The sequence below is a fragment of the Raphanus sativus genome, chromosome 9 (assembly GCF_000801105.2).
Source record: "Raphanus sativus cultivar WK10039 chromosome 9, ASM80110v3, whole genome shotgun sequence".
In the NCBI taxonomy this organism is placed as follows: Eukaryota; Viridiplantae; Streptophyta; class Magnoliopsida; order Brassicales; family Brassicaceae; genus Raphanus; species Raphanus sativus.
Window position 1 is genome coordinate 36,629,680 of NC_079519.1, and position 21,773 is coordinate 36,651,452.

At 33.7% G+C, this 21,773-nt stretch overlaps 5 protein-coding genes, 2 long non-coding RNA genes and 1 other non-coding gene across 10 annotated transcripts; 2 read left to right on the forward strand and 6 right to left on the reverse strand.

The window, feature by feature from the left end:
* Window positions 1–62: 62 nt before the first annotated feature.
* LOC108826056 (uncharacterized) lies at window positions 63–527 on the reverse strand. Its single transcript, XM_018599429.2, has one exon. The coding sequence runs from the start codon at window positions 435–437 to the stop codon at window positions 216–218; it is 222 nt and encodes a 73-aa protein (XP_018454931.1). The 5' UTR covers window positions 438–527; the 3' UTR covers window positions 63–215.
* Window positions 528–4,771: 4,244 nt separating this feature from the next.
* Window positions 4,772–8,123, forward strand: LOC108823845 (transcription factor TGA1). 3 transcript variants are annotated; one of them, XM_018597133.2, is made up of 9 exons: window positions 4,772–5,010; window positions 6,005–6,190; window positions 6,290–6,361; window positions 6,433–6,492; window positions 6,604–6,681; window positions 6,869–6,941; window positions 7,008–7,279; window positions 7,446–7,673; window positions 7,759–8,123. In XM_018597133.2, exons 2-9 carry the CDS (start codon window positions 6,023–6,025, stop codon window positions 7,909–7,911), a joined length of 1,104 nt encoding a protein of 367 aa, XP_018452635.1. In that variant the 5' UTR covers window positions 4,772–5,010; window positions 6,005–6,022; the 3' UTR covers window positions 7,912–8,123. The 3 variants fall into 3 exon arrangements, with proteins under 3 accessions (XP_018452635.1, XP_018452633.1, XP_018452634.1); XM_018597131.2 differs by having other exon boundaries at window positions 6,869–7,279; XM_018597132.2 differs by having other exon boundaries at window positions 6,012–6,190; window positions 6,869–7,279.
* A 1,075-nt stretch (window positions 8,124–9,198) lies between these two features.
* LOC108826138 (uncharacterized) lies at window positions 9,199–10,445 on the reverse strand. Its single transcript, XR_008938277.1, has 2 exons — window positions 10,128–10,445; window positions 9,199–9,688 (listed from the first exon to the last, which is right to left on the reverse strand). It is a non-coding gene; the product is annotated as an uncharacterized LOC108826138 (long non-coding RNA).
* Window positions 10,446–10,946: 501 nt separating this feature from the next.
* LOC108827885 (ras-related protein RABA4a) lies at window positions 10,947–12,644 on the forward strand. Its single transcript, XM_018601396.2, has 2 exons — window positions 10,947–11,283; window positions 12,108–12,644. The coding sequence occupies exons 1-2, from the start codon at window positions 11,048–11,050 to the stop codon at window positions 12,544–12,546; spliced, it is 675 nt and encodes a 224-aa protein (XP_018456898.1). The 5' UTR covers window positions 10,947–11,047; the 3' UTR covers window positions 12,547–12,644.
* A 438-nt stretch (window positions 12,645–13,082) lies between these two features.
* On the reverse strand, window positions 13,083–14,478 carry LOC130494628 (uncharacterized). The gene is made up of 2 exons (XR_001945735.2): window positions 14,052–14,478; window positions 13,083–13,356 (listed from the first exon to the last, which is right to left on the reverse strand). It is a non-coding gene; the product is annotated as an uncharacterized LOC130494628 (long non-coding RNA).
* Window positions 14,479–14,853: 375 nt separating this feature from the next.
* LOC108827887 (uncharacterized) lies at window positions 14,854–15,502 on the reverse strand. Its single transcript, XM_018601400.2, has one exon. The coding sequence runs from the start codon at window positions 15,431–15,433 to the stop codon at window positions 14,987–14,989; it is 447 nt and encodes a 148-aa protein (XP_018456902.1). The 5' UTR covers window positions 15,434–15,502; the 3' UTR covers window positions 14,854–14,986.
* A 2,025-nt stretch (window positions 15,503–17,527) lies between these two features.
* On the reverse strand, window positions 17,528–17,612 carry TRNAM-CAU (transfer RNA methionine (anticodon CAU)). Its single transcript is given in 2 exon segments — window positions 17,528–17,563; window positions 17,575–17,612. It is a non-coding gene; the product is annotated as a tRNA-Met (tRNA).
* Window positions 17,613–19,092: 1,480 nt separating this feature from the next.
* Window positions 19,093–20,203, reverse strand: LOC108826118 (protein MIZU-KUSSEI 1-like). Its single transcript, XM_018599496.2, has one exon. It carries the CDS (start codon window positions 20,129–20,131, stop codon window positions 19,385–19,387), a length of 747 nt encoding a protein of 248 aa, XP_018454998.1. The 5' UTR covers window positions 20,132–20,203; the 3' UTR covers window positions 19,093–19,384.
* Window positions 20,204–21,773: the final 1,570 nt, after the last annotated feature.

The window sequence follows — 21,773 nt, forward strand, 5'->3', positions numbered from 1 at the left end:
ACACATTGGCTCACTGGAAAATTAGTTTAGGCTGTGTTGGGCTGATTGGTACTAATATAAAATTTAGGCAACATTTTTACTTCTTTAATTTAATTTAGCAGAAAATTACATTTGGTTAATTCAAATATTTACCTTTTTTACATAAAAACTCCCAAAGCAAAGGCAAAACACAAAGCAGTGATTAAGAAACGAGATTAGTTATAAACAAACTGGTTTCAAGCAGAGAAAACGCCATGTGAGATGGCAATAGCAAACTGAGACTTGGCCTCAAACTTCTTCATGAAACTTTCTATCTTCTTCTCGTGGACTCCTACGGTCATCATCTTCCCGGGAAATTTCTTCCACCAATCAAAGTCCACCATCGCCGTCTTCGAATCCTCCGGCTGTCTCACCCTCCGCTCATACTCCTCCACCACCAATATCGCTATGTCCGACATTGAATCAGATCGATTTCTATCGCTTTCGGTTATTTATTCTTTCTGGTTCTATATCAGTAGATAGTTGAACGTTTGTATATTTATACTGCTTTAACGAGTAGGTATTGGATAAGGTTGGGTCGATATTTCTCTTATAGTATATTTTTAATATAGAACTTCGTTAATGGTTTTTATATCGGGCCGAATCTGTTGGTAGCTGTGGTTTTCGTGTTAAGGTGGCCAGGGGGCACTGTCGGTTTTATGTTTTTTTTTTTTTTTTTTTTTTGGGCTCAACTTCAATTTTTCATTATCCAAATCAATCAGTTATTATATATTTCCAATGGAAAATCAATCAGAAAATTTCTTCTAAATTAATTAGCGTTTGTCATTTAAAACTAAAATTAATACTATTACATCAAGGTTTGATGTACACTGTACACAAAAAATAAATATAAATATTCTTTTTATTATATATATATATATATATATATCAAGGTTTGATATTACTATTCTTTTCATTATAGCAGAATAGGGTTTGTCAAATTAAAAATTCCGTATAATGTTTGCAAGATTAACATATTTCAGTTTAGAAATTTATTAGCCAACGATTAATAAAATCTCTGTAACAACCAATCAAAGTAAAATTATACGAAAACTATTGACCAAAATATTATACGAAAACTTTAATATAAAAAGGAGAAGAAAACTATATTAACATAAAATTATAAATATTTTTACAAAAAAAAAGAAAAAATTATAAATATTATACGTGAATCCCTAAATATGTTAATTTCAGTCTCAGACTCTCAGTGGTATTAAAAAAAAAAAAATTCAGTCTCAGATTTGAACATAAAACTATGGGTCAAAACCTGACAGCGTGACACTCTTCAGTTATTAAAAATGACAGATGTATTAAGCACTTTAAGCTTAAATTTCTTCAAGCCCAAATAGCCCAATAATGGTCCATACTCCATACTATTGTTTCCTACGTTATGATATAGGCCTTAATCCGATGAAGAGAATCACATCATTCCTACTGTTTTCTCATTCTTTTCATACATTATAGGACACTTTTTTCTCCTTTTTAACATCTTTAGACACTTAAAAACACCTCGATTGTAAAACAAGTATTGCCCATATTATATTAACATCGAATATTTATCTAATATATTCACTGAAACACCTAACTTATTACACCTTTATACCTAAGTGGATAAGTGGGATCTACTCCATGTGAAGACTTTTCAGAGCCCCGTAGGGGCATGAACCCCCTGAAACATTGTTTTCTTTCCTGAATTATTTATCAATTCATTCTTAAATATACTAATTACTGGCTACTCTCTTTTTTTTTAATCGAGAATCTCTTCTCGAATAATTCTTTTAACAAAGAATCAGATATAGAAAAGATGTGTTAATATAATTTGGTATTAGGCTATTAGCTTGCCAATGGCTGTGACCATCGCAATGTTTACTTTACGTGATAAATTATTGAGAAAATAAATCTAATTAGAATATAAAAGCGCCTGATTGAGTTACATTGTTTTCTTAATGGTCGTATGACGCAAACAATGACCCAAAACATCAGATATGGTCCAATGATGGGGGCCAGATGTTGCTTCTATTATCTCCCCTAACATCCATTATTTAATAAAATTTTGGTATTGATTTCATTTTTTTGTTAATTATCCCATTGGTAAAGTTCTCATCTCCATTAGGCTTATGCATGTGCCATATGAATCCAACTCTATCAACATGTACTCACTACATCACTGATCTTTAACTAATTTATACGGTACGATAGCAAGATTCGATTTACAAACCAATGATTCAGTCATGTTCTTGTCAGTACAAAGTAACAGTGTCTGTCGACTAATATTGAGTTTTGTAGATGATATACCATCATCAGTAAAGCAAGTGACAAATGGACCAATAGTTCTTATTTACTATGAAGTTGCTTCAATGGTCCAGATCAACGATTAGTTTATCACTTCTATTAAGTTATTTAAACTGTATCATGTATTAGATACACAAAGAAGTATCATTATTGCTAGCTAGATAAACAATTGTTTTTATTTAAATTAACAAAATTATTTGGAATTAGTATAAATATGTATATTTACAAGGATGGGACAAAAAAAACCTCGCTTATGTTAAAATATGAACAAGAAAGACTGAGAATCCAAACACGAGCTAGCCACTCCTGGTGGCAAACCACTTTGTAAGATAGCACTTGGAGAATAATGAATAATTCTACAAATAGGCAAAAGCTTAAGAGAATGTCTATGCGTGACGTCTCTTTTGCTATCTTCTCGTTTTTATAATATTATTATAATTTTCGTCAATAAATATTGATGTATGTTAATACGTGGATAGAGTTAAACTAAAATTCACCGATGTCTTTTATCCATAATGGATCGTACGTCTAAAAAGCCACTATCATATGAATTGTAGTGTTAGCTTTTCACACAAATCATTTGCACGACCGAAGTCTAAGAAAAATATCAAATTATTTAACAGGTTATTACTTGTTAAACTTATCCTGTTGTAGTTAGTTTCCTCCTACTAGATAATCCAATATATTAGATCGCATTATAAATTAAGAAAATAAATACTACTCGTCTCTATTGTACCTAATTTGTGGAAATTATCTTCGTTCTCTATGCATATGCTATGCATGTCCATGAAACATCTCACGTCATGTATGATGGAGGTTTAGTTCTAAGTTCTAACCCTGAATGTCATATGCATTGTTTTGATAAATACTTCATCTGTAGTTACAAAGTTGATGTTTTAGTTTTCACACATTGAAAACAAACACATGATTTTATTTATAATTTTTGGCTATGTTTTTAATTAGTTTAATGCTTTATTTATTTTTCATAAAGTTCTACTATTTATGTTTTTATATTTTAAATTATATTTTATTTAAAAAAACAAAAGGCATTAGTTACACTCCCGAATAGTAATCATTTAAATACAAAGTCAAATTATAAAACAGCAATCATTCAACGAAAGAGGAAGTACCTAAACAAAATGGTTATTACTATCCTTCGTCTTTTTATTTTGTAACACTTTATTTTGTAAAACTGTTACTATACTTCGTCGTTTTACGCAAGTAGGCACAATTGTATAGTCTTCTAAAAATGTATATAGACTACTAAAAATCTCAGTTGATTAGTTGTAACTCCTAAGCTAGGTACAACAAAATCATTCAATATGTGATTATGGGGTTATATGTGGTCTAAAAGCTAACTGTGGGAATCAATGAGACATGTTAACTTTTCATTAATTATGTCTTCAAGACTATACAACCAAGCAGTACTTTTTTAATGATAGATAAGCAATTAAGAATACATAATGTCTCCTATGGAGCTTGAAGGGCCAATATGTTTTAACCTTTGATACATCAAATCCAAAGTTGCAATATATTATTTAGGTGATTCCTTTACCTAATTAACCCTACCAATCTAGCCTGTCTGGACTCCCAAAGGCTAATGACCAAGTTTTTGAATAAATTATACTCGTATTCTACCGTTAAGATTTTTTATTATTAACAAAAATATAAATTAATGTTTTTTTCCTTCTTTTTTTTGCTAAAATTGGATATAAATTAATGTTACAATCTGTATATTACAATACTAACTAATACATTCTCCTAGTTAGTACAAATTCGGTTAGCTGCTACATGCAGTTGATTCAGAAAATAAATCAAAAAGATTGATTAATTCTTCTTAAGCTCAACATTAAAATAAACGTTGATTATTTCGAAGAAGTCGTGCTTGTCGTTCGCTTATTTGCTCAAAGACGTTAACTAGTATTATATCATGATACAGTACATCATGTAACAGCTAACCAAAACTGTATAGAAAAATGGATACAAAAGGAGAATTTAAAAGAGAACAAAAAATGGATCTACCTGGTGCGCACATCAGCGAGAGGTAGTGGAGACATATGACAACTGAATAAAAAACGAATAACAAATTATTTTAATTTAATCACATTTATTTGACGAATATTAAGATTCGAATCATACATATTAATTCGCTGGTAATTATTTTTTCCTTTGGTAAGTTTTGCTAAGTGCGGAAAACAGTTTTTTTTTTTTCTTTTCACACCGTTTCAAAAAAAAATCATACGTAATACTGTAATTAATATACTTTTTATTAATTAAGAGTCGAGGAAAAGTTAATATAGAAACATGTAATAGTTGGTATTGACTTATCGTGGCTACATGATTGGACAAAATTAAATTTAAAATATATATTGTATATTATTAATTTATTACATATTGTATTTTGTTAATTTGTATTCTGACGTTGGGAAATATTTAAATAACATCGCCAAAAGTCTCATTTAAAGTTGTCGTGTTCTCGCATGATTCCTCTTCTTTTACTTCTTCAAGATGATGAGACCAGAGTTTCTAAGACATAAACAAGAGCTTTTAAAACCCCTTCTGTTTACGGTCAGATTCGAACTCCGAACTTGTGGGCTTTACATCTGATCTTGGCGCTAAATATCTTCCTTCTTTCATGGTGTTCGCGACAAAAGTTTACATTCTTCGAGTCCCTGCCTTGACGCGAGAAACCATCAGAAGGTTAGACTTTAGATCTCTGTTCTTAGCCGATCTATACCTTTTGTTTTCTCCGTAGTGTAAGCGAGGAAGAGGGAAAAACAAGAAGTGAAAAGTGAGAGACTTCACGGCGTTGACTTTAATATGTTGCATTCTAATCTTGTTAGTACTTAACAGTCTAACACCATTTTTGTTATCTTATTACTTGTTTTGATGAGTTTTGTCTCGTTATGTTTTTTTTTTGTGGGTTGCTTGGAATTTAAGCTGGTACTGATTCGAATATGCTCAAGAACTGTATTTTTTTGTTTTTGTTTTTGGTGCATTCAAAAACTGTATTGGTGCTCAAAAACTGTATTGTATTAGAAAAGTTTCAATCTCTCTACACTTGTAGATTATGTATGTGTTGACTTCATGATTAGTGTTTGCTTTTCTGATGCAGTCTCTTGTTCTTTTAGTTTACCTTTCTTCTATGTTTGCATACAAGAGTTTTGTAAACGAGTGGATGAAAATTCCTTAGTTGTTTGAAGGTATGTTTAACTGTTAATCTTGTTAAGTTGGTCCATCTTTAGTGATGCTGATATAAAGTGACATTCTCAATAAGTGGAAACTTGACTTCTGAAGCGTTTATTCTGTTTATATGATCTTATCTCCTATCACCTTCCAAACACTATTGAGGATAAATTTTTCTTCCGGGTAGGCAAGTTTCAGTATTTTGTTTTTATAGGTGGATGTCAGGGATTGTAGGAGGATGCAAAATTGAGTGATAGGAACGTTACTTAAAGTTTATAGCCATTTATGTTCTTTTAGTTGTCACTTGCCACATATGTTTCTCTTGTTATCTTTTGGTCTTCTCCAAGTTCTTAGAGAATCTTCATGCTCTCTCCGATTTTACTTTGTCTTTGTATAAACATATATCTAGAATATAAAGTGGTTATGTTACTTGTCCTGTTTTTTTTTTGAGGATTGAAATAGTTATATGCTATCAACACATTGTTTTAAAAACATTGCATCTTCTTAGTTTGCAGTTGAGAGAAGCATGAATTCAACATCAACACATTTCGTGCCAGCGAGAAGAGTTAATATATACGAGCCTCTCCATCAATTTGGTATGTGGGGAGAAACTTTCAAAAGCAATATTGGCAATGGGAATCTCAACACCCCAAGCCACATTATAATACAGAATAGTCAACTAGACAACAACTTGGTACCTTTTTGCTTCATTGTTCTTCGATCTCTTAATGACAACCGTTCTTGTTTTTTTTAAATCTAAAAGCTTTAATTCCTTGAAATCATTTTTCTCTAGTCAGAGGATACTTCCCATGGAACTCCTCTCGTGTTTGACCAAGAAACTTCCACGTCCAGACATCCTGATAAGGTAACTACTATTGCTTCTATTAAGTTTTATTTTGCTGTGACCGTATATACTAAATATTGATATCATTACAGATAAAGAGACGGCTTGCGCAAAACCGTGAGGCTGCTAAGAAAAGTCGCTTGCGCAAGAAGGTATATAAAGCTTATAACATTATTCACATCCTTGGAAAAAAACTTTTGATCTTTGTTTCTGTTTGTTTATTCAACGGGAGATTCTTTTTTTTTTCTTTTTTCCTTTTGTAGGCTTATGTTCAGCAGCTAGAAACAAGCAGGTTGAAGTTAATACAGTTAGAGCAAGAACTCGATCGTGCTAGACAACAGGTTAATAAATCGAAATTTATTTGTTTTAGTTCCCGTTGAGAAGGACTATTCTAACATGGTATAGGCTTCAGTATAAAGGATTTACGGGTCTAGCTAGGGACCCAAAACCTCGTAGTCGCATAAAAAAAAATTCTTTCCATTTTCAAAATATATGTGCAAATGCTGACAGAAAGTTGGATGATATCAGGGGTTCTACGTTGGGAATGGCATAGATACCAGTACTACTACTTCTCTCGGTTTCTCGGAAAACATGAATCCAGGTGTGTATCAAGAACAGGGTAGTATTCTTGACAAGAATCAAAACTTGAACGTCAAGATTAAAACAGGGATTGTTGCATTTGAGATGGAGTATGGACATTGGATTGAAGAACAAAACAAACAAATATGCGAACTAAGAACTGTTTTGCAAGGACATGTCGGCGATGTGGAGCTTCGTTTGCTTGTTGAAATCGCCATGAAACATTACTTTGATCTTTTCCGGATGAAATCAGCCGCTGCAAAAGAAGATGTTTTCTTCATCATGTCAGGGATGTGGAGAACTTCTGCAGAACGTTTTTTCCTGTGGATTGGTGGGTTTCGACCCTCGGATCTTATCAAGGTAGAGAAAATAAGACACTACAACAGTGCGTTAAGTTAGATGAGATTCCAAACTAAACCAATTAGTGCGATTGGTTCATCTATCTTATATATTATTTAAAAATATTTTTAATTTCCAATATAGGACATTGTACTAATACAATGTTTTAAAATCTTTTTTTTTGCAGGTTCTTTTGCCACATTTTGATGTAATGACGGATCAACAGATCCTAGATGTATGCAACCTAAGACAATCATGTCAGCAAGCTGAAGACGCTTTATCTCAAGGAATGGAGAAGCTACAACACACCCTTGCGGATTGTATTGCAGGTGGACGACTAGGTGAAGGAAATTACGTTCCTCAGGTGAATTCTGCAATGGAGAGAGCAGAAGCTTCTGTCAGCTTTGTTAATCAGGTAAATATCATACTAGTTTTGATAATCGAACACACATTTTAAGAAAGTAGTATCAGTTTCTTGATGTGTTTGTATTGTTTCTTAGGCTGATCATTTGAGACATGAGACGTTGCAACAAATGCATAGGATCTTGACTACACGACAAGCGGCTCGAGGGTTGTTGGCTCTTGGTGAGTATTTTCAACGGCTTAGAGCGCTGAGCTCGAGTTGGGCAACTAGACATCGTGAACCAGCTTAGATTTGAGTTCTTGGATACAAAACAACAAGAATAAAGATGAGTGCATTTTGTAAAACAAAGGATTATTCATAATAATAAAATGGGGGTTGCTGCTGATACTTATTTTTTTTTAATTCTGCGGGAATCATAAAATTTGAAAACCATGTATTGAAAAAGTTGTAAATGTAAATATAAAACTCTCATGTGCAAATAGTTATTATTATTATGTACAATTCGAGTACTGTATTTAGAAATTTTTTAAACAGTTCAGCTACTCTTTCCCATTCCAAAAGAAATATCTCTGTTAGATTATTTTTTTTGTTCATGATAGATTTTCTATATCTCTAAAGCATTATTAGTAACTGGTTTTAACAAGTTGTATAACTTTGAAAAACATTAATTAAAAATATTTGAATTGACAAATATGGTTGCTAGTTATTGGAAAACATATAGTAAAGATAATAATAAATTAAATGGTAAACATTTATAGTATTTTTAATGTGCGTCAATACTCTATAAAATCTTTTTTCGAAAGAAGTATTTTTTATTAGCCTGGTTTGTTATTAGAACTAATGGGCATATTTTATTAGCCTGACTTTTGAAATCATATCGTCAAGAACTCTATTAGAGGGAAAACTTTGAATTCAAAAAAATAATGGGGATACAATACATGAATGAGAAACCACAGTGAAACACCTCACTCACTCTCCCTTGGCTTCAACACACCAGAAACAACTTGTAAACCGTAGACATTTCCACTCAGCCGCTTCTTGTGTAGTTTTAAGGATTATCTAGTTTTATTGAAAGAGTATCTGTTTGGATGTTCCTTGCTGCTGCTCTCAAACAGCTTCCCCGTACTTTGCAAAACTGTAAGGAATAAGCTGAAGCTGCTTTCGTGATTGATATGATCAAAAGTCCCACAACTTAAAAAAATTACATGGTCTCATCACACATAATATATCCTCTCAGCCATGTCTTAGAGCAAGTCCATATTCTTGGATCGTCCAAATATGAACAGCAAAAAAAATAAAAATAAAAAGAACGTTTCCCCCCACGATATCATCATCAACCCTGAGGATTCATAAAGTCAGAGACAAGGAAAGAGAGAACGAAGCTAAGCTTAGTTCTCGTGAAGGCCAGCCAACACAGTTAACTAACGAGACTTTTGCGTTACCTTGATGACTCACGGGAGCAAAAAACATAGCTGAAAATTCATATATTCAATCCTCAAAACCTATTGCATGTATATCAACATTCAGTAAGTAGCGAAAGAAGTTGTTGAGAATCTCAAACACTCTTGAGACAGACTTCAAGAACAACGAACTTGAGTTGGAATGAATCAAAGATTCAAAGAACACAGAGCGATATGACCCGGTTCTCCGTGTTAACTAACGGGTACATCCGGTTAGGTGCGGTCCCCAAGTTTTATAGATGATAACCTGAAATCACCTCCGGCATGGTTGTGTAGACTTTTACAAATCAATCAGTTTACACCCGAAAAAAGAGAAGAACAGAGAAACACCCTAAACCTGAAAGTACAATCCTTCTCTAATCTCTCTCTCTCCCCCTTTCTTTTGAAGTTAAGGACAACTCAAGTGACAGTCATGTGCCAAAGCTGAAAGTACAATCCTTCTCTAATCTCTCTCTCTCTCTCCCTTTCTTTTGAAGTTAAGGACAACTCACGTGACAGTCATGTGCCAAAGCTAATCCAACTCAGCTTGAAACCTTCTCTCGCCTTCAGAAGCTTTCAACACTTGTGTTCAATCCTTGCAGCAACCAACGAGAAACCCGAAGCTTACTTCCCTCTCAAAAGTCAAAAGGATAGTGTCATCTATTAATTTCAAAAATTTACACTAAATTTCCATAATCAATCAAGTTACATAACAATCCCAAAACCCTTGAAAAGGTATTTTAAATAAAAAATATTTGACAGAAAAACAAACAAAAGGAGAATTTTATAATTGCTAGACCGATTAGAAGAATTTAGTGATCATATGTGTTGAACCAAATAAACATAAGTACCTCTAACAATACAAACACCGGGTATTCTGTTCAATTGTTGCCACAAATTTACACTAAATCTCCATGATCAATCAAGTTATATAAAATTCCCCCAAAAAACTTAAAACGTGTTTTAAAAAAAAATTGAGAAAAAATAATGCCGGATAAAAACACGTTTGGCAGAAACAAAAACCAGTTTGTGTAATAAGAATAGGTGAAAGGTAAAACAAGAAGACCTGATAAACAGCCGAAACAGTAAAACGTCTGAAGAACGATCAAAGCAAGCATACTCTCCCGTCTCGACAATCCACCGATGCAAAGGTTGGAAAAGGAGAAAGAACGTAGCAAAGAAAGAGATAGGAGAAAGAACAGACCCTGCAGACGTGGTAGCGTAGAGGCATGGCAGAGATCAATCAACAGTCATCTTTGAAAAGTGAAAACTCACAAGTAATAACTCTTCCGAGACCAACAAAAAAAAAGAAAAGAGAATGAATGACAAACTTAAGGTTCTGTAAGAGAGGAGGTACTTAAGGTTCTGTAAGAGAGGAGGTCTTTATTTATAGGCGAGGCATCAAAGCAATTGAAACTGGAGACTTTTGATCTTCTTCTCTCCCAACGGTCATGAATTAAATTCTATTGTTTACTTTTTTTTTCTTTGCTCTAACGGTCACTTGGTGACTTTAACTGCGAGTTAATTTTTATAGTATCGAGATTACAAAATCCAGTCCGAATATATATATCAAAAAGTATAATTGGGCCTTCGTACCCACAAATTCACACTGAAATGAATTCCCTCAAGAAACTACATCACCAAGGCCCATTTGGACATAATATCCGGCCAATTTATTATACCATTAATGAGCCTGGAGGCCCAATAGTAAGAAATTTAACCTTTTAATCAATTGCGATTTTACACTCGTAATAAACATTCGCCTGACATAAAGATAATCCGACCGCCAAGATCAGAACAGCCAGAATCTAACGATGCATATCATTAAAACACGTCAGCAAAAATAATTAAAATACTACTGACCAATAGTTGAAAGTGACGTAGACGACCGTATCAGATCTCTTCGTTTAAAATTGTCCAAAAGCTCCCTTTACGGGTAAAGGCTTATTAGTTGAAGCAGAGGATCTGATCTTAAGAGGATTGAAGATGGCGAGTGGAGGAGGAGGATACGGAGACCCGTCGCAGAAGATAGACTACGTGTTCAAGGTTGTTCTGATCGGCGATTCGGCGGTTGGGAAGTCGCAGATACTTGCTCGATACGCGAGGGACGAGTTCAGTTTGGATTCCAAGGCAACCATCGGGGTGGAGTTCCAGACTCGGACGCTTGTGATCGATCACAAGAGTGTTAAGGCTCAGATCTGGGATACCGCCGGCCAAGAACGGTAATTCTACTGACTTTCAGAGCGTATAGAATTCTACTAATCATGGATCCAATAGATAGATAGATAGATAGATAGATAGATAGATAGATAGTAACTCGTTTTGTGGGATCTAAAGTAGTTGAACAGTTGAGATTAGTTAGACTTTAAAGTGTGATTATGATAGGACTAGTTGCTTTGGTTTAACTTATGCAAATACAAATAATTAAGCTGTTCTTTGAATCAGTAATTTACAACCTTAAGATCAGTATTTCAAAACAAAAAAAATGTACAGTCCGCTTTTGTTTTTAAGTTTTTTTTTGTTAGTAGATATACATATGCAGAAATGAAAAATAAAATATTCTATTATTATCTAAACAAAAATATCAGTAATTATCTATCTAATCACAATTCAACTGGCTTCCAGGTTCGGAATCTGATTAGGATTAGTATATATCCCTTGTTAGGAGAAAACAAAATTCAACTAATGAAAAAATAAATAAATGTAAAATGTGAAAATCATGACATAAAACTTCAATAAATTTTACATTGAAATTGGAAATTGGACTTGAAACAAACCAAAAATCCAACAACTTCATCTATTAAAGAAATAAAATAATTAAAATGTAGACTGTAGAGGGAGCATATAGTATTCCTAAGGGAATGTAGAAAAATGTTGAATATGGTATTTTACCTGTGCATCGAGATTTAAATAACTACCACCATAGTATTATAATCCCCAAATCTCATGCTTGTCATAGGTTATAAATAAAATGATTTTTTTTTATTTTAGAGTGTCTTTATAGCATAATGGTTGTGACTTTGGTTTCTTTGTATCAATGTAACAGATACAGAGCGGTAACAAGTGCATACTACCGAGGAGCGGTTGGGGCGATGTTGGTTTACGACATAACCAGACGCCAAACATTTGATCACATCCCAAGATGGCTAGAAGAACTGCGTGCTCATGCGGACAAGAACATTGTGATCATCCTTATAGGGAACAAGTCAGATCTTGAAGACCAAAGGGCTATCCCAACCGAAGACGCTAAAGAGTTTGCAGAGAAAGAAGGTTTATTCTTCTTGGAAACGTCTGCGTTTAACGCAACCAATGTTGAGAGCGCTTTCTCAACGGTTCTGAACGAGATTTTCAACATTGTGAACAAGAAGAGTCTTGCTGTGAGTGAAGAAGAGCAACATGGATCGCTTGCTGGTAAGAAGATCGATATTGTTCCTGGTCCTGGTCAGGTGATACCAGCAAAGAGTAACATGTGTTGTAGCTCGTAGATTTTTACAAATTCAAGTTCTTAAACACATAGTTTTATGATTTATTCTGGTTATTATGTTTCAACTATACAGTCATTATTATTTTGTTGACTGCTTCATTAGCAGGTTTTGTGAGGGTTTTTTTTGGGGATGGAATCCAACTAAAATGAATGTGTGTTATAATGGCATTTACCTTAAAACAAACCAAATCAAGAAACATAAATAAAAAATGGTGTCACCATGTCTTGGAACGACAACAACTGAACTCGAACCTCACTCTCGCACTCTTCTTTGCCTAACTTTATCTGCGACCAACAGAGAATCTGTGTGTTGCAGTAGAAAAACAGGTCAGTAGAACACGGACACTACCTGGACGACTATGAAGATGATGTTCGAAGGTAATGAAAACTGCTAAGAGCATCTCCAATGGTGAAACTACCATTAGAGTCCTTAGGCTTTATTTTAATATATATATATTTTTTTTAAAGAGTTAAGGATTATAATCCAAATAGTTAGTCCAATGGTGTATTCCATTTATGAATCTTTAGGGAAGAAAAAATTATAATGTGAAATGCATATGTTTAGAAGTGAAACAATATTGTCAATTGCATTGAGTTAAAAATAATATGAAACTGTGTTAAACATGAATCACTATCACAAAAAAGTTCGATAATATAAGCCAAGCTGTGCTTTCAGTTCAGCAACATGTCCCATAACCGCAATGCCTGCTTCCACAATGGATTTTGCAGCAGTAATCCTTGAAGGCGAACCTCCTTCAAGTTTAGCATCCATTCCTCCTTCTTTCAACACTCTAACTGCAGTATCAACAGCCTGACCATCATGTAAACCAAAACTTAACCAACCAAAGTAATGCTTTGCTCAAACAATACAAGTCTCAAACGGGTTACGGGCCAGAAGAACACAAATTGCTTCTGTTTTCAAAGAGATTAGCTAAACAAAAGCATTCACATTTCAAGTGTCATTAAAGGGTTATCAACCGCCTTTTCATCATTTAAACTACTTAATGAATCTACAAACTCAAACAATACATGTCTGAAAGGGCAAAAAAAAAAAAACACGCAACTTGGTGCTGTTCCAAAGAGATTAGCTAAACAAAAGCAACCACATTTTAAGTCTAGTTAAAGGGTTATCAACCGCCTGATCATCATTCAAACCTAAACTTACTCAACCAAACTGGTGCCATGCTCAAACAATACAAGTCTTAAAGGACAAAAGAACACAACTTGGTGCTGTTTCATATAAGATTAGCTAAACAAAAGCATCTACTTTCAAGAGTCATCAACCGCCTGGCCGCCAGTTAAACTTAACCAACCAACCAAACTGGTGTTTTGCTCAAATAATGCATGTCCCATAAGGACTAAAGAACACAACTTGGTGCTGTTTCAAATAAGATTAGCTAAACAAAGAGGGAGACTCTGCTTAATCACTGCAAAAAGGAATCATCAAATTCAGAGTAACAATCAGGTAATAAAGGATAACAATTCAGGCTAAAGACATGTCTGTACCTAGATTCTTCACGAAATCCATCCTTGCTCTCGATTCAAACCTCCCTCCCTACACAAAAATAAAATAAATTGGTAAAATTTCAATAAATAGAAACAACGCATGTGGACTCGGGGAAACACAATCGATGAAAGATTTGGGTTTTTAAGGAGAGAAAGGGAAAGAGATGGAAAGTGAGGAAGAAGAATTGAATAAGGAGGAAGAAGACAAGATGAACGAGAAGTGAAGAAGAAGAATTGGCTAAGGATCAAATCCTTAATTCTCTTAGCTAAGGATTCATTCTTAACTACAGGAATTGTTTTAATATTTGTTTAATCCATTTAGCATAGGGAAAGATACTAAGGATTCACTAAGAAGCAGCGTTGGAGGTGCTCTAAGAGATTGGTGAAAGCAAAAGCACTAGATTTGTTCACCATAGTATAGAGATAAACTTACAAGACAATAAAGAGAGCTAACTTGTGTGCTAAAAAACACATTAACGTCCCACTAGAGTTTGGATGTGTTTATTTTCTGTGTTGTAGGTTTTATATATGTTTACAGCTATTACATGTTCTGTAACTGTTGGATAGTATCTTATACATATACAAACTAATCGAATTTAGTAAAAACAAATATAAATTTGTAAACAAGTTTATATTATACGTTTTTCTTTGAAACTTTGTTATATTTTTGCATCAAGGATTTGATATATACTTGTAAACAAATAAAGAACAAAATGACACGTGAGGTGAGTCATTAGGTTGATTGCAAGAGAAGAAAAGTAAATTGAATACTTCCAAGATTTGATAGAAAATCACGGATAGGTTGGTCAAACTCAAATGCCAGGAAGTTTCATAGCGTTACGTATCTTTTATCTTTTACGTAAATAACATTATTTTTAGTTATTCCAAATCTGTAGCTGTACACGTCAAAAAAGAAAATGTTTTAAAATACTAACTTAATACACTCTTTGCCGTGAAGCAACCATTCCTCCTCCGACGGCGCCACCGCTCTTCCCTTTGAGATGAAGCAACTTAGTCCAGAATCCAGTCTTCTTCACCGTGGTGGGTTTTACTTTCTCCGTCGTCGTGTTCTTTGAACCTCTAACGACATAAGAATAATCCCTGGGAACATGAGCCATAGATCTGCTTTTCTTCAGTCCAGCTTCAACCAGTTGACCACTCAACGCTTCCCTCACAGCGAACGACATCGACATGGAGCCAGCTCTCCGGTGGAGTTCCTTAACCGGCGACGACGGAGAAGAGGAAACGGTGGTGGATGAGGAACTAGATCGGTTTATGACGTAGTACGACGTCGTCGTATTGGGTAAACGAGAGAGTTTTTCCCTTAGACAAGATGGGCATACTCCTCTGTTGCCTTGGTGCTTGTGTTTTCTGCAGTCCATATTTTTTTCTTCTTCTTCTTCTCGGTCTTCTCTTTAGCACTTTGATTACTCTTGAGAGGTCTATATGTTACGTAATATATATACACAAGACGCACGCGCACGTGCGTGCCTAATTTGTGTGTTGTTGCCTCGTGTGGCTTCAACGTCGGTAATAACGAAAGAAAGTTCATTAACGTTTCGCTATACTGACAAGGCTTTCGCAGAAACACACATAGCTTTGACGTGTGTAAAGGACCCACTTATAATTTTCTTTTTACGTCAATAAAACTATAATGATTGGTTATTAAATAATTTCACACGATATACTTAAGAACGATTGTTTTTTTTAGTCAAACTGAAGAAAAAGATTGTTGATTATCCGGATATAATCTGAACATCGTGTATCATTATTCTGATACTGTCAAAAATGTTTGGATTGAAAAGAAATATACTTTGTCACACTACAAACAATTCACAATGCAAGAAGAGGTCAACAAAAGAAACTCAATGGACGGTCATGACTCATGATATAAACAAACACTCAACGTGACTATGGAACCCACTTGTTAGGTACCGTTTGACGGTGACTGGCCGGTGTACTCGGTCCCTGACTCGTTTGCAACGCGTAGAAGAAAAAAACACTCGAGCGCGATGCGATACCGTCTATTTTTCATATTATCTTTATATTTTCCTCGCGTTAGTGTAGGGGTGGACAAAATATCCGTAAATTTTGATTCGATCCGTTATTCATTCCGATTCGATCCAAAAAATCCGAATATCCGTAACTTAACGAATCGAAGCAAATACTAAAATCCAATATCTGTCAAAGACGAAGCAAATCACAAATACTAATATTTTTAGAAACGGACATCCGATCTGATCTGTTATATACATATATATGTATACATGTTTATAAAATTATATAATATACATACTTTTATATCTTTATATAAGTTTTATAATGTTTTTATTCACTAAATTAATTATTTAGTTATTAAAAATTTTGAAAGTATGTAATTTTTTATAAAAAAATAATGAAATATTATTATTTTATTTCAGATTTTCTTCTTTTTATTTTATTTTTATTTATTTTTTAAATTTTTTATTATTTTTTACGGATCAAATCGGATATCCGGAAAAATCGGATATTCGCGGATATCCGATGTTCCGGATATCCGAAAAGTTACGGATCGGATCGAAAAATCGAATATTCGTAAGGCACGGATCGGATCACGGATATCTTTAAAATTCCGGATATCCGCTCCGTGCCCACCCCTACGTTAGTGTACTTTTAATTTATCAAGAGCTAATTTAAAAAGAAATTATCAAGAGCTAAGTACCTCTGACTTGTCACTTGTGCGTATTTTTTATTTGTTTCTAGAAGATGTGCGCCGTAAATTTCGATTTCATGTGCACGTGAGAGTTGTATTCCAAAAGGTCGACCGTAGTTTATGGGAAATTGAAACATCGAGGTTGACAAAGTCTAGAAGTTGGTACGGTTCATGATCGTGGGGGTGCGTGATTTACGATGGACCAGATAGCAAAGTAGATCGTCTTGTTACTACTAACTAATCCGGAAAACAGTTTTAATTCGATGTATATCAAAAACGTCTACCGGTGTATCCTTTTGTTATCATCTTTTAAAAAATGTTCTCCGGAGCTCGTGATTTTTTTTTTAATAAACTCTATCAAACATCCAATCAATTTACAGAGGGGACTAATCCAAAAACGTACTATATTATTACGTGTTATTATATGAACTGGTATAAATACACACCAAGTTCCCAAAAATTATCATCAGACTACCATCACTTGGTTAGCTCGTGGTTTCGTATAAGCATCAGTAATAATCCTTATAATACTAGTGTCAGCTTCTTGCTTCAGAATATATTTTCATTAAAAATATAGAATTATCTACAATAGAGTATATAATGATTTTTATCAACTAAATAATTATTTTAGTGTGCTTCTGAACTTCCTTTTGGAAAATATGGTTTTAGTATTTTATGGGCCGCCAGATTTATCAAAGACATGTCTCAAACCCAAACTGGGCTCTTAGAATACACAAAAGGCCCATTCAGCCCAAGTAAGTAGAACAGAATGTAAAAATAAAATTGGGGTGAGAGAGGCTCGAACTCTCGACCTCAGGATCACTCAATAGCTATGAGACCTACGCGCTAGCCAACTGCGCCACCACCCCTTGTTGTTTGCTATGAAATCCGAAGGCATCTTTATCAAATGTGAATAAAGCTATTCAATGGACCAATTTACGCAAATGTTGATGTTATATGTCAGTGTATATACGTATCTACCAAGATTTAGAATCAGGAGAGACAAAAAACCAAAAAAACATTTATAAATTAGATCTTATATTAATTGGCTGCACTTTCGTCTCCATTTTTAAGGGTTAGATATCTTAGAACATATGCATTAAGAATATTGGTAGAAGAATTTAACTGCGGACTGCGACAACATTTCCATAGCTATAAATATTAGCTACAACAAATTGTGGTAATCAGGTTTAATTAAAAAGAGTAATTAAGAAATTGTTGATTCACTATAATACATATATAATGATGTGATATTATTGATCTTTTTGTATGGCTAAAAACAAAAGAACATTGGAAAGACAGAGGGAATCAACAACAGCTATGACAACCAGCTTGCCATTTTCCCTAATAAAGTATAAAGCCACGAATGAATAATTTTGTAGTATTAGTAAATTATTTGGGTATATGTAAACTGATATTTTAATAAAAAGTTGTTAGCGTTCTTGTAGTGACGGATTCGCCGCGTGGACTCTTACTATTCTCCCATGATAAGTCTCGACTCTCGTTGACCTCCTTAACACACGTACGAGTTTTTCTTTATTTAAGAGAAAGTATTATCCCTATAAAATAATGTTTTAGTGATGAGTGTAGTTTTTTTTTTTTTTGTAAACTATGATGAGTGTAGAATTGCTTGACAAAAAGTTAAAAAGTATAGAATATTGATAGACATGAATATGAGTTTTTTTTTTTGAGAAAAGGTTTGCTAAACATGAATATGAGCTGTAATAACAATTGTTTGAATGAGAAAAATGGTTTAACACTGCATTCAACCGTGTATTATCATGTGGAGAGTCGGCTATAACAAGTGATGCCTTATTTTTTTCATATATAGTTTTGCTGTTCCAGCAGATGTATGATGTGAATTTAGATATTAAATCAAGTAATGATATATAGATATGTAGAGATGTGTTTTTTTTTTGTAAATTATATTGTATAACCAAAACGATCTAAGACATGTAGTGATGTAACTATGTATAATTCTCTTTTGCTAATAGTTACTCCCTATATTTCAAAATGTTAAATATTCTAGATTTTTCATACATTTTAATAAAACGTATTAAATTTGCATAAATTTTGTAATTATTTTTTCTATAATTTTAAACCAAGAAAAATTCAAAAAGTGCAATTAATTTTTTTGAAGTTTGTAATTTGTTAATAAAATATGCATTGAAAATGTAAAAATATATTATTTTGAAATATTTTTTTCTCTAACATACGTATTAATTGGAAACGGAGGGAGTATATAATAGTTATCATGTTTGCTTGTATGCATGCACATTCTATTAACAAAGATGGCCGACTATAATTATTAACTTTATTCCCCCAAATTATTGACAATAATAGAAAGAAAATGTAATGATAAACATAGATATATCAAATAGATGATTAAAAGCCCTTGTCACTACAAGAAACACATGACACACATGGTCACCACTACTGCATACAAAAGTTGAAATCATAAAAAAACTATGCTTATTACATTTTCATCTAATCAAGCACAGCTAAAAAAACATTACGAGATCCACAATTATCGTTCTAGTTAGCCTAAACGCAACAGTTAAAAAACACCAATGGATCTCGAAATAATCCCAGCGGTGCACCGATTGATGTCCATATGATCGAAAACAAAACGATCCAAAGATCATTTCCGTGACGATCTAAAAAAGAAGATACTTAGTTCTTGTCCGATAATCCCACGTGGGTCGATAAGATGAAAAGATTCTGAATCAAATGATCCCAAAACTCGTTTGAAACTTGCCCTTAAGTACATCATATGATCACTCTTCGCTCGGTTAATCTCTTCTCCGTTAACAACTCCGGCTCCTTCAGTCACTGGAGTAAGCACCTTCAACGCGGCTAGCTCGGCTTTTGAAGGCTCTCTTTTGATGGCGAAACCAACTTTCCGACCGTTGCAATACATGTTCCATAAAGGTGTTGTAAGAAGAGAAAAGGAAGAAAAATCTTCATGTGAAACATATCCGTCACTATTGTTTGATTCAAGAGCGATTCTTAGCACGCCTCCTCGCATTTCCCGAGCCAACACCTCGCTAGGGACGGTGAGTTCTAAGAGGACAATTACTGGATTTAGGGTTTTGGTATTTGTTGCTTGGATGCAGAAATTTACTTTGCCACGTCGGAAACCAAAGATTGTTCCGGTGAAAGATGAGGAGTTTGTCGTCGCGGAGGAGGTTCTTGGTTTGATTTGGCGGCGAGATTTGTCTTGTTGATTATCATCTGGATCTACGAGTGTGCAGTAGCAAGATGGGATGAGAAGTTGGACGATGGTGTGAAGGAGGCGCCATGAACGAACTTGTTTATGACAGTCTACGGCTGTAGTTGTGGTTGTAGCGGTTGGGCGGCGACGTTGAGGGTTGGTGGTGAAGGACATTATTATTTTTAGTTGTGGGGAAAATGATGAGAATTGAAGTGCATATGTGTGTTAGGGTTTAAGTGGGATGGATCATGGATGTATATATAGAGAAATGGTCGTGTCCTGAGGCGTACAGATTTGCATAAAATAAAAAGGAGAAATGGTTGTCAATAGAAAACGATAAGTGATTTTTTCTTTTTTTTTGCTAAAAGGAAATTAATGCACCAGCCGGGAAAGAAATATGTGATTTTGTTTTTAAGATTATTATATAAAATCGTACTTTCTTTTGTACTCCCTCTGTTTCATTATAAGTGTCGTTTTAGACTTGTGCACACGGATTAAGAAAGCATTTAATTTTGCATATTTTCAATATAAAAACATCATTACCGATACAATTCAACCAATAGAAAAATAGAATGGAGAATAAAGTTAATAAATTTTGCATTGAAATTCTAAAACGACACTTATTTTGCAACGAAAAAAATTCTCTAAAACGACACTTAATATGAAACGGAGGGAGTATACGTTTAAAATTTCCCGCAAATGGTACATACTGGTCAAATATTGTTGTCGTTATCACTTGAAAAATAATTATCATATTATAAAACGAATATTTGCATGCTTATATGCTCCCACGGGGGCGTAGCTAGAAACGATTATTATTTGGGGCAAAATATCATTACAATTTTGAAATTTTAACCGGGTCATTTTTAGAATCTTTGACAAACTTACACTGATATAAAAAGTTTATGGTGGGTAAGTGTATATATATATATATTTGTATATTTTAGTTTTAACAATTAAAATATGTCTAGCTAGATTTAAATATTTTAAAATAAAGTTCAAAAGAAAATTAAAAGTAATATTGGTTTGATTAAATTATGTGATTCTTGTTTAAAAAAAGAATGCGATTGTTGATTATAATGGAAATTTTCAGAAATATTGAAAATCTACTTTAGCTCTGATCAGTTTACATAACATGATATATGAAATTTTCTTTTCTGTCGCAATGTTATATTATTAGAAAAACATGCAGTGGAATATATTGATTCATTTGAATCATTCAGTGGCTAGAAAAGAATGACACGCTTAGGAAAGTTCCGTACAACCACAGTAGACATGACCAATCATTGTATCATTATTCGTCATTTCTTTTTTTGTAACCGGATTATTCGTCATTTTTACCTTAGATTACGGGTCAAAATACAAGAATTCTTAGTACAAAAAAAATATTATAAAATAATATAGGTCTCACATTTTTTAGATTTGGTGCCAATAAAAAGTTTTGCAATCTTTTGGTAAAGACCATTTCACTGCCGGGTTTGTCATTGTGTGCAGGTTCCATCGCCGCATGGAAACCTGCGATTGACCTATTTTTTCTTTTTCTTTTTCTCAAATTGAAAAAAAAAAAAAAAATAACATAAAAAACTTACCTGGGTTATCGAGCCATGAGTAACACGGTTGTGGATGCACTTAGTACACTTGTATTAGTCTATACAGTTTTATCTATCTAATGATTATGCTCGTGCATATTTAACAATAATATTGCTAATTATTCTAGCTAGCGATAATCAGCAAGTTTATCATACATGGATCCACACGTCTGTTTTAGCCCTCTTTGTGTAGTTCTTTTTTTAGTTTTTGCGTTTAGCTGATAAGA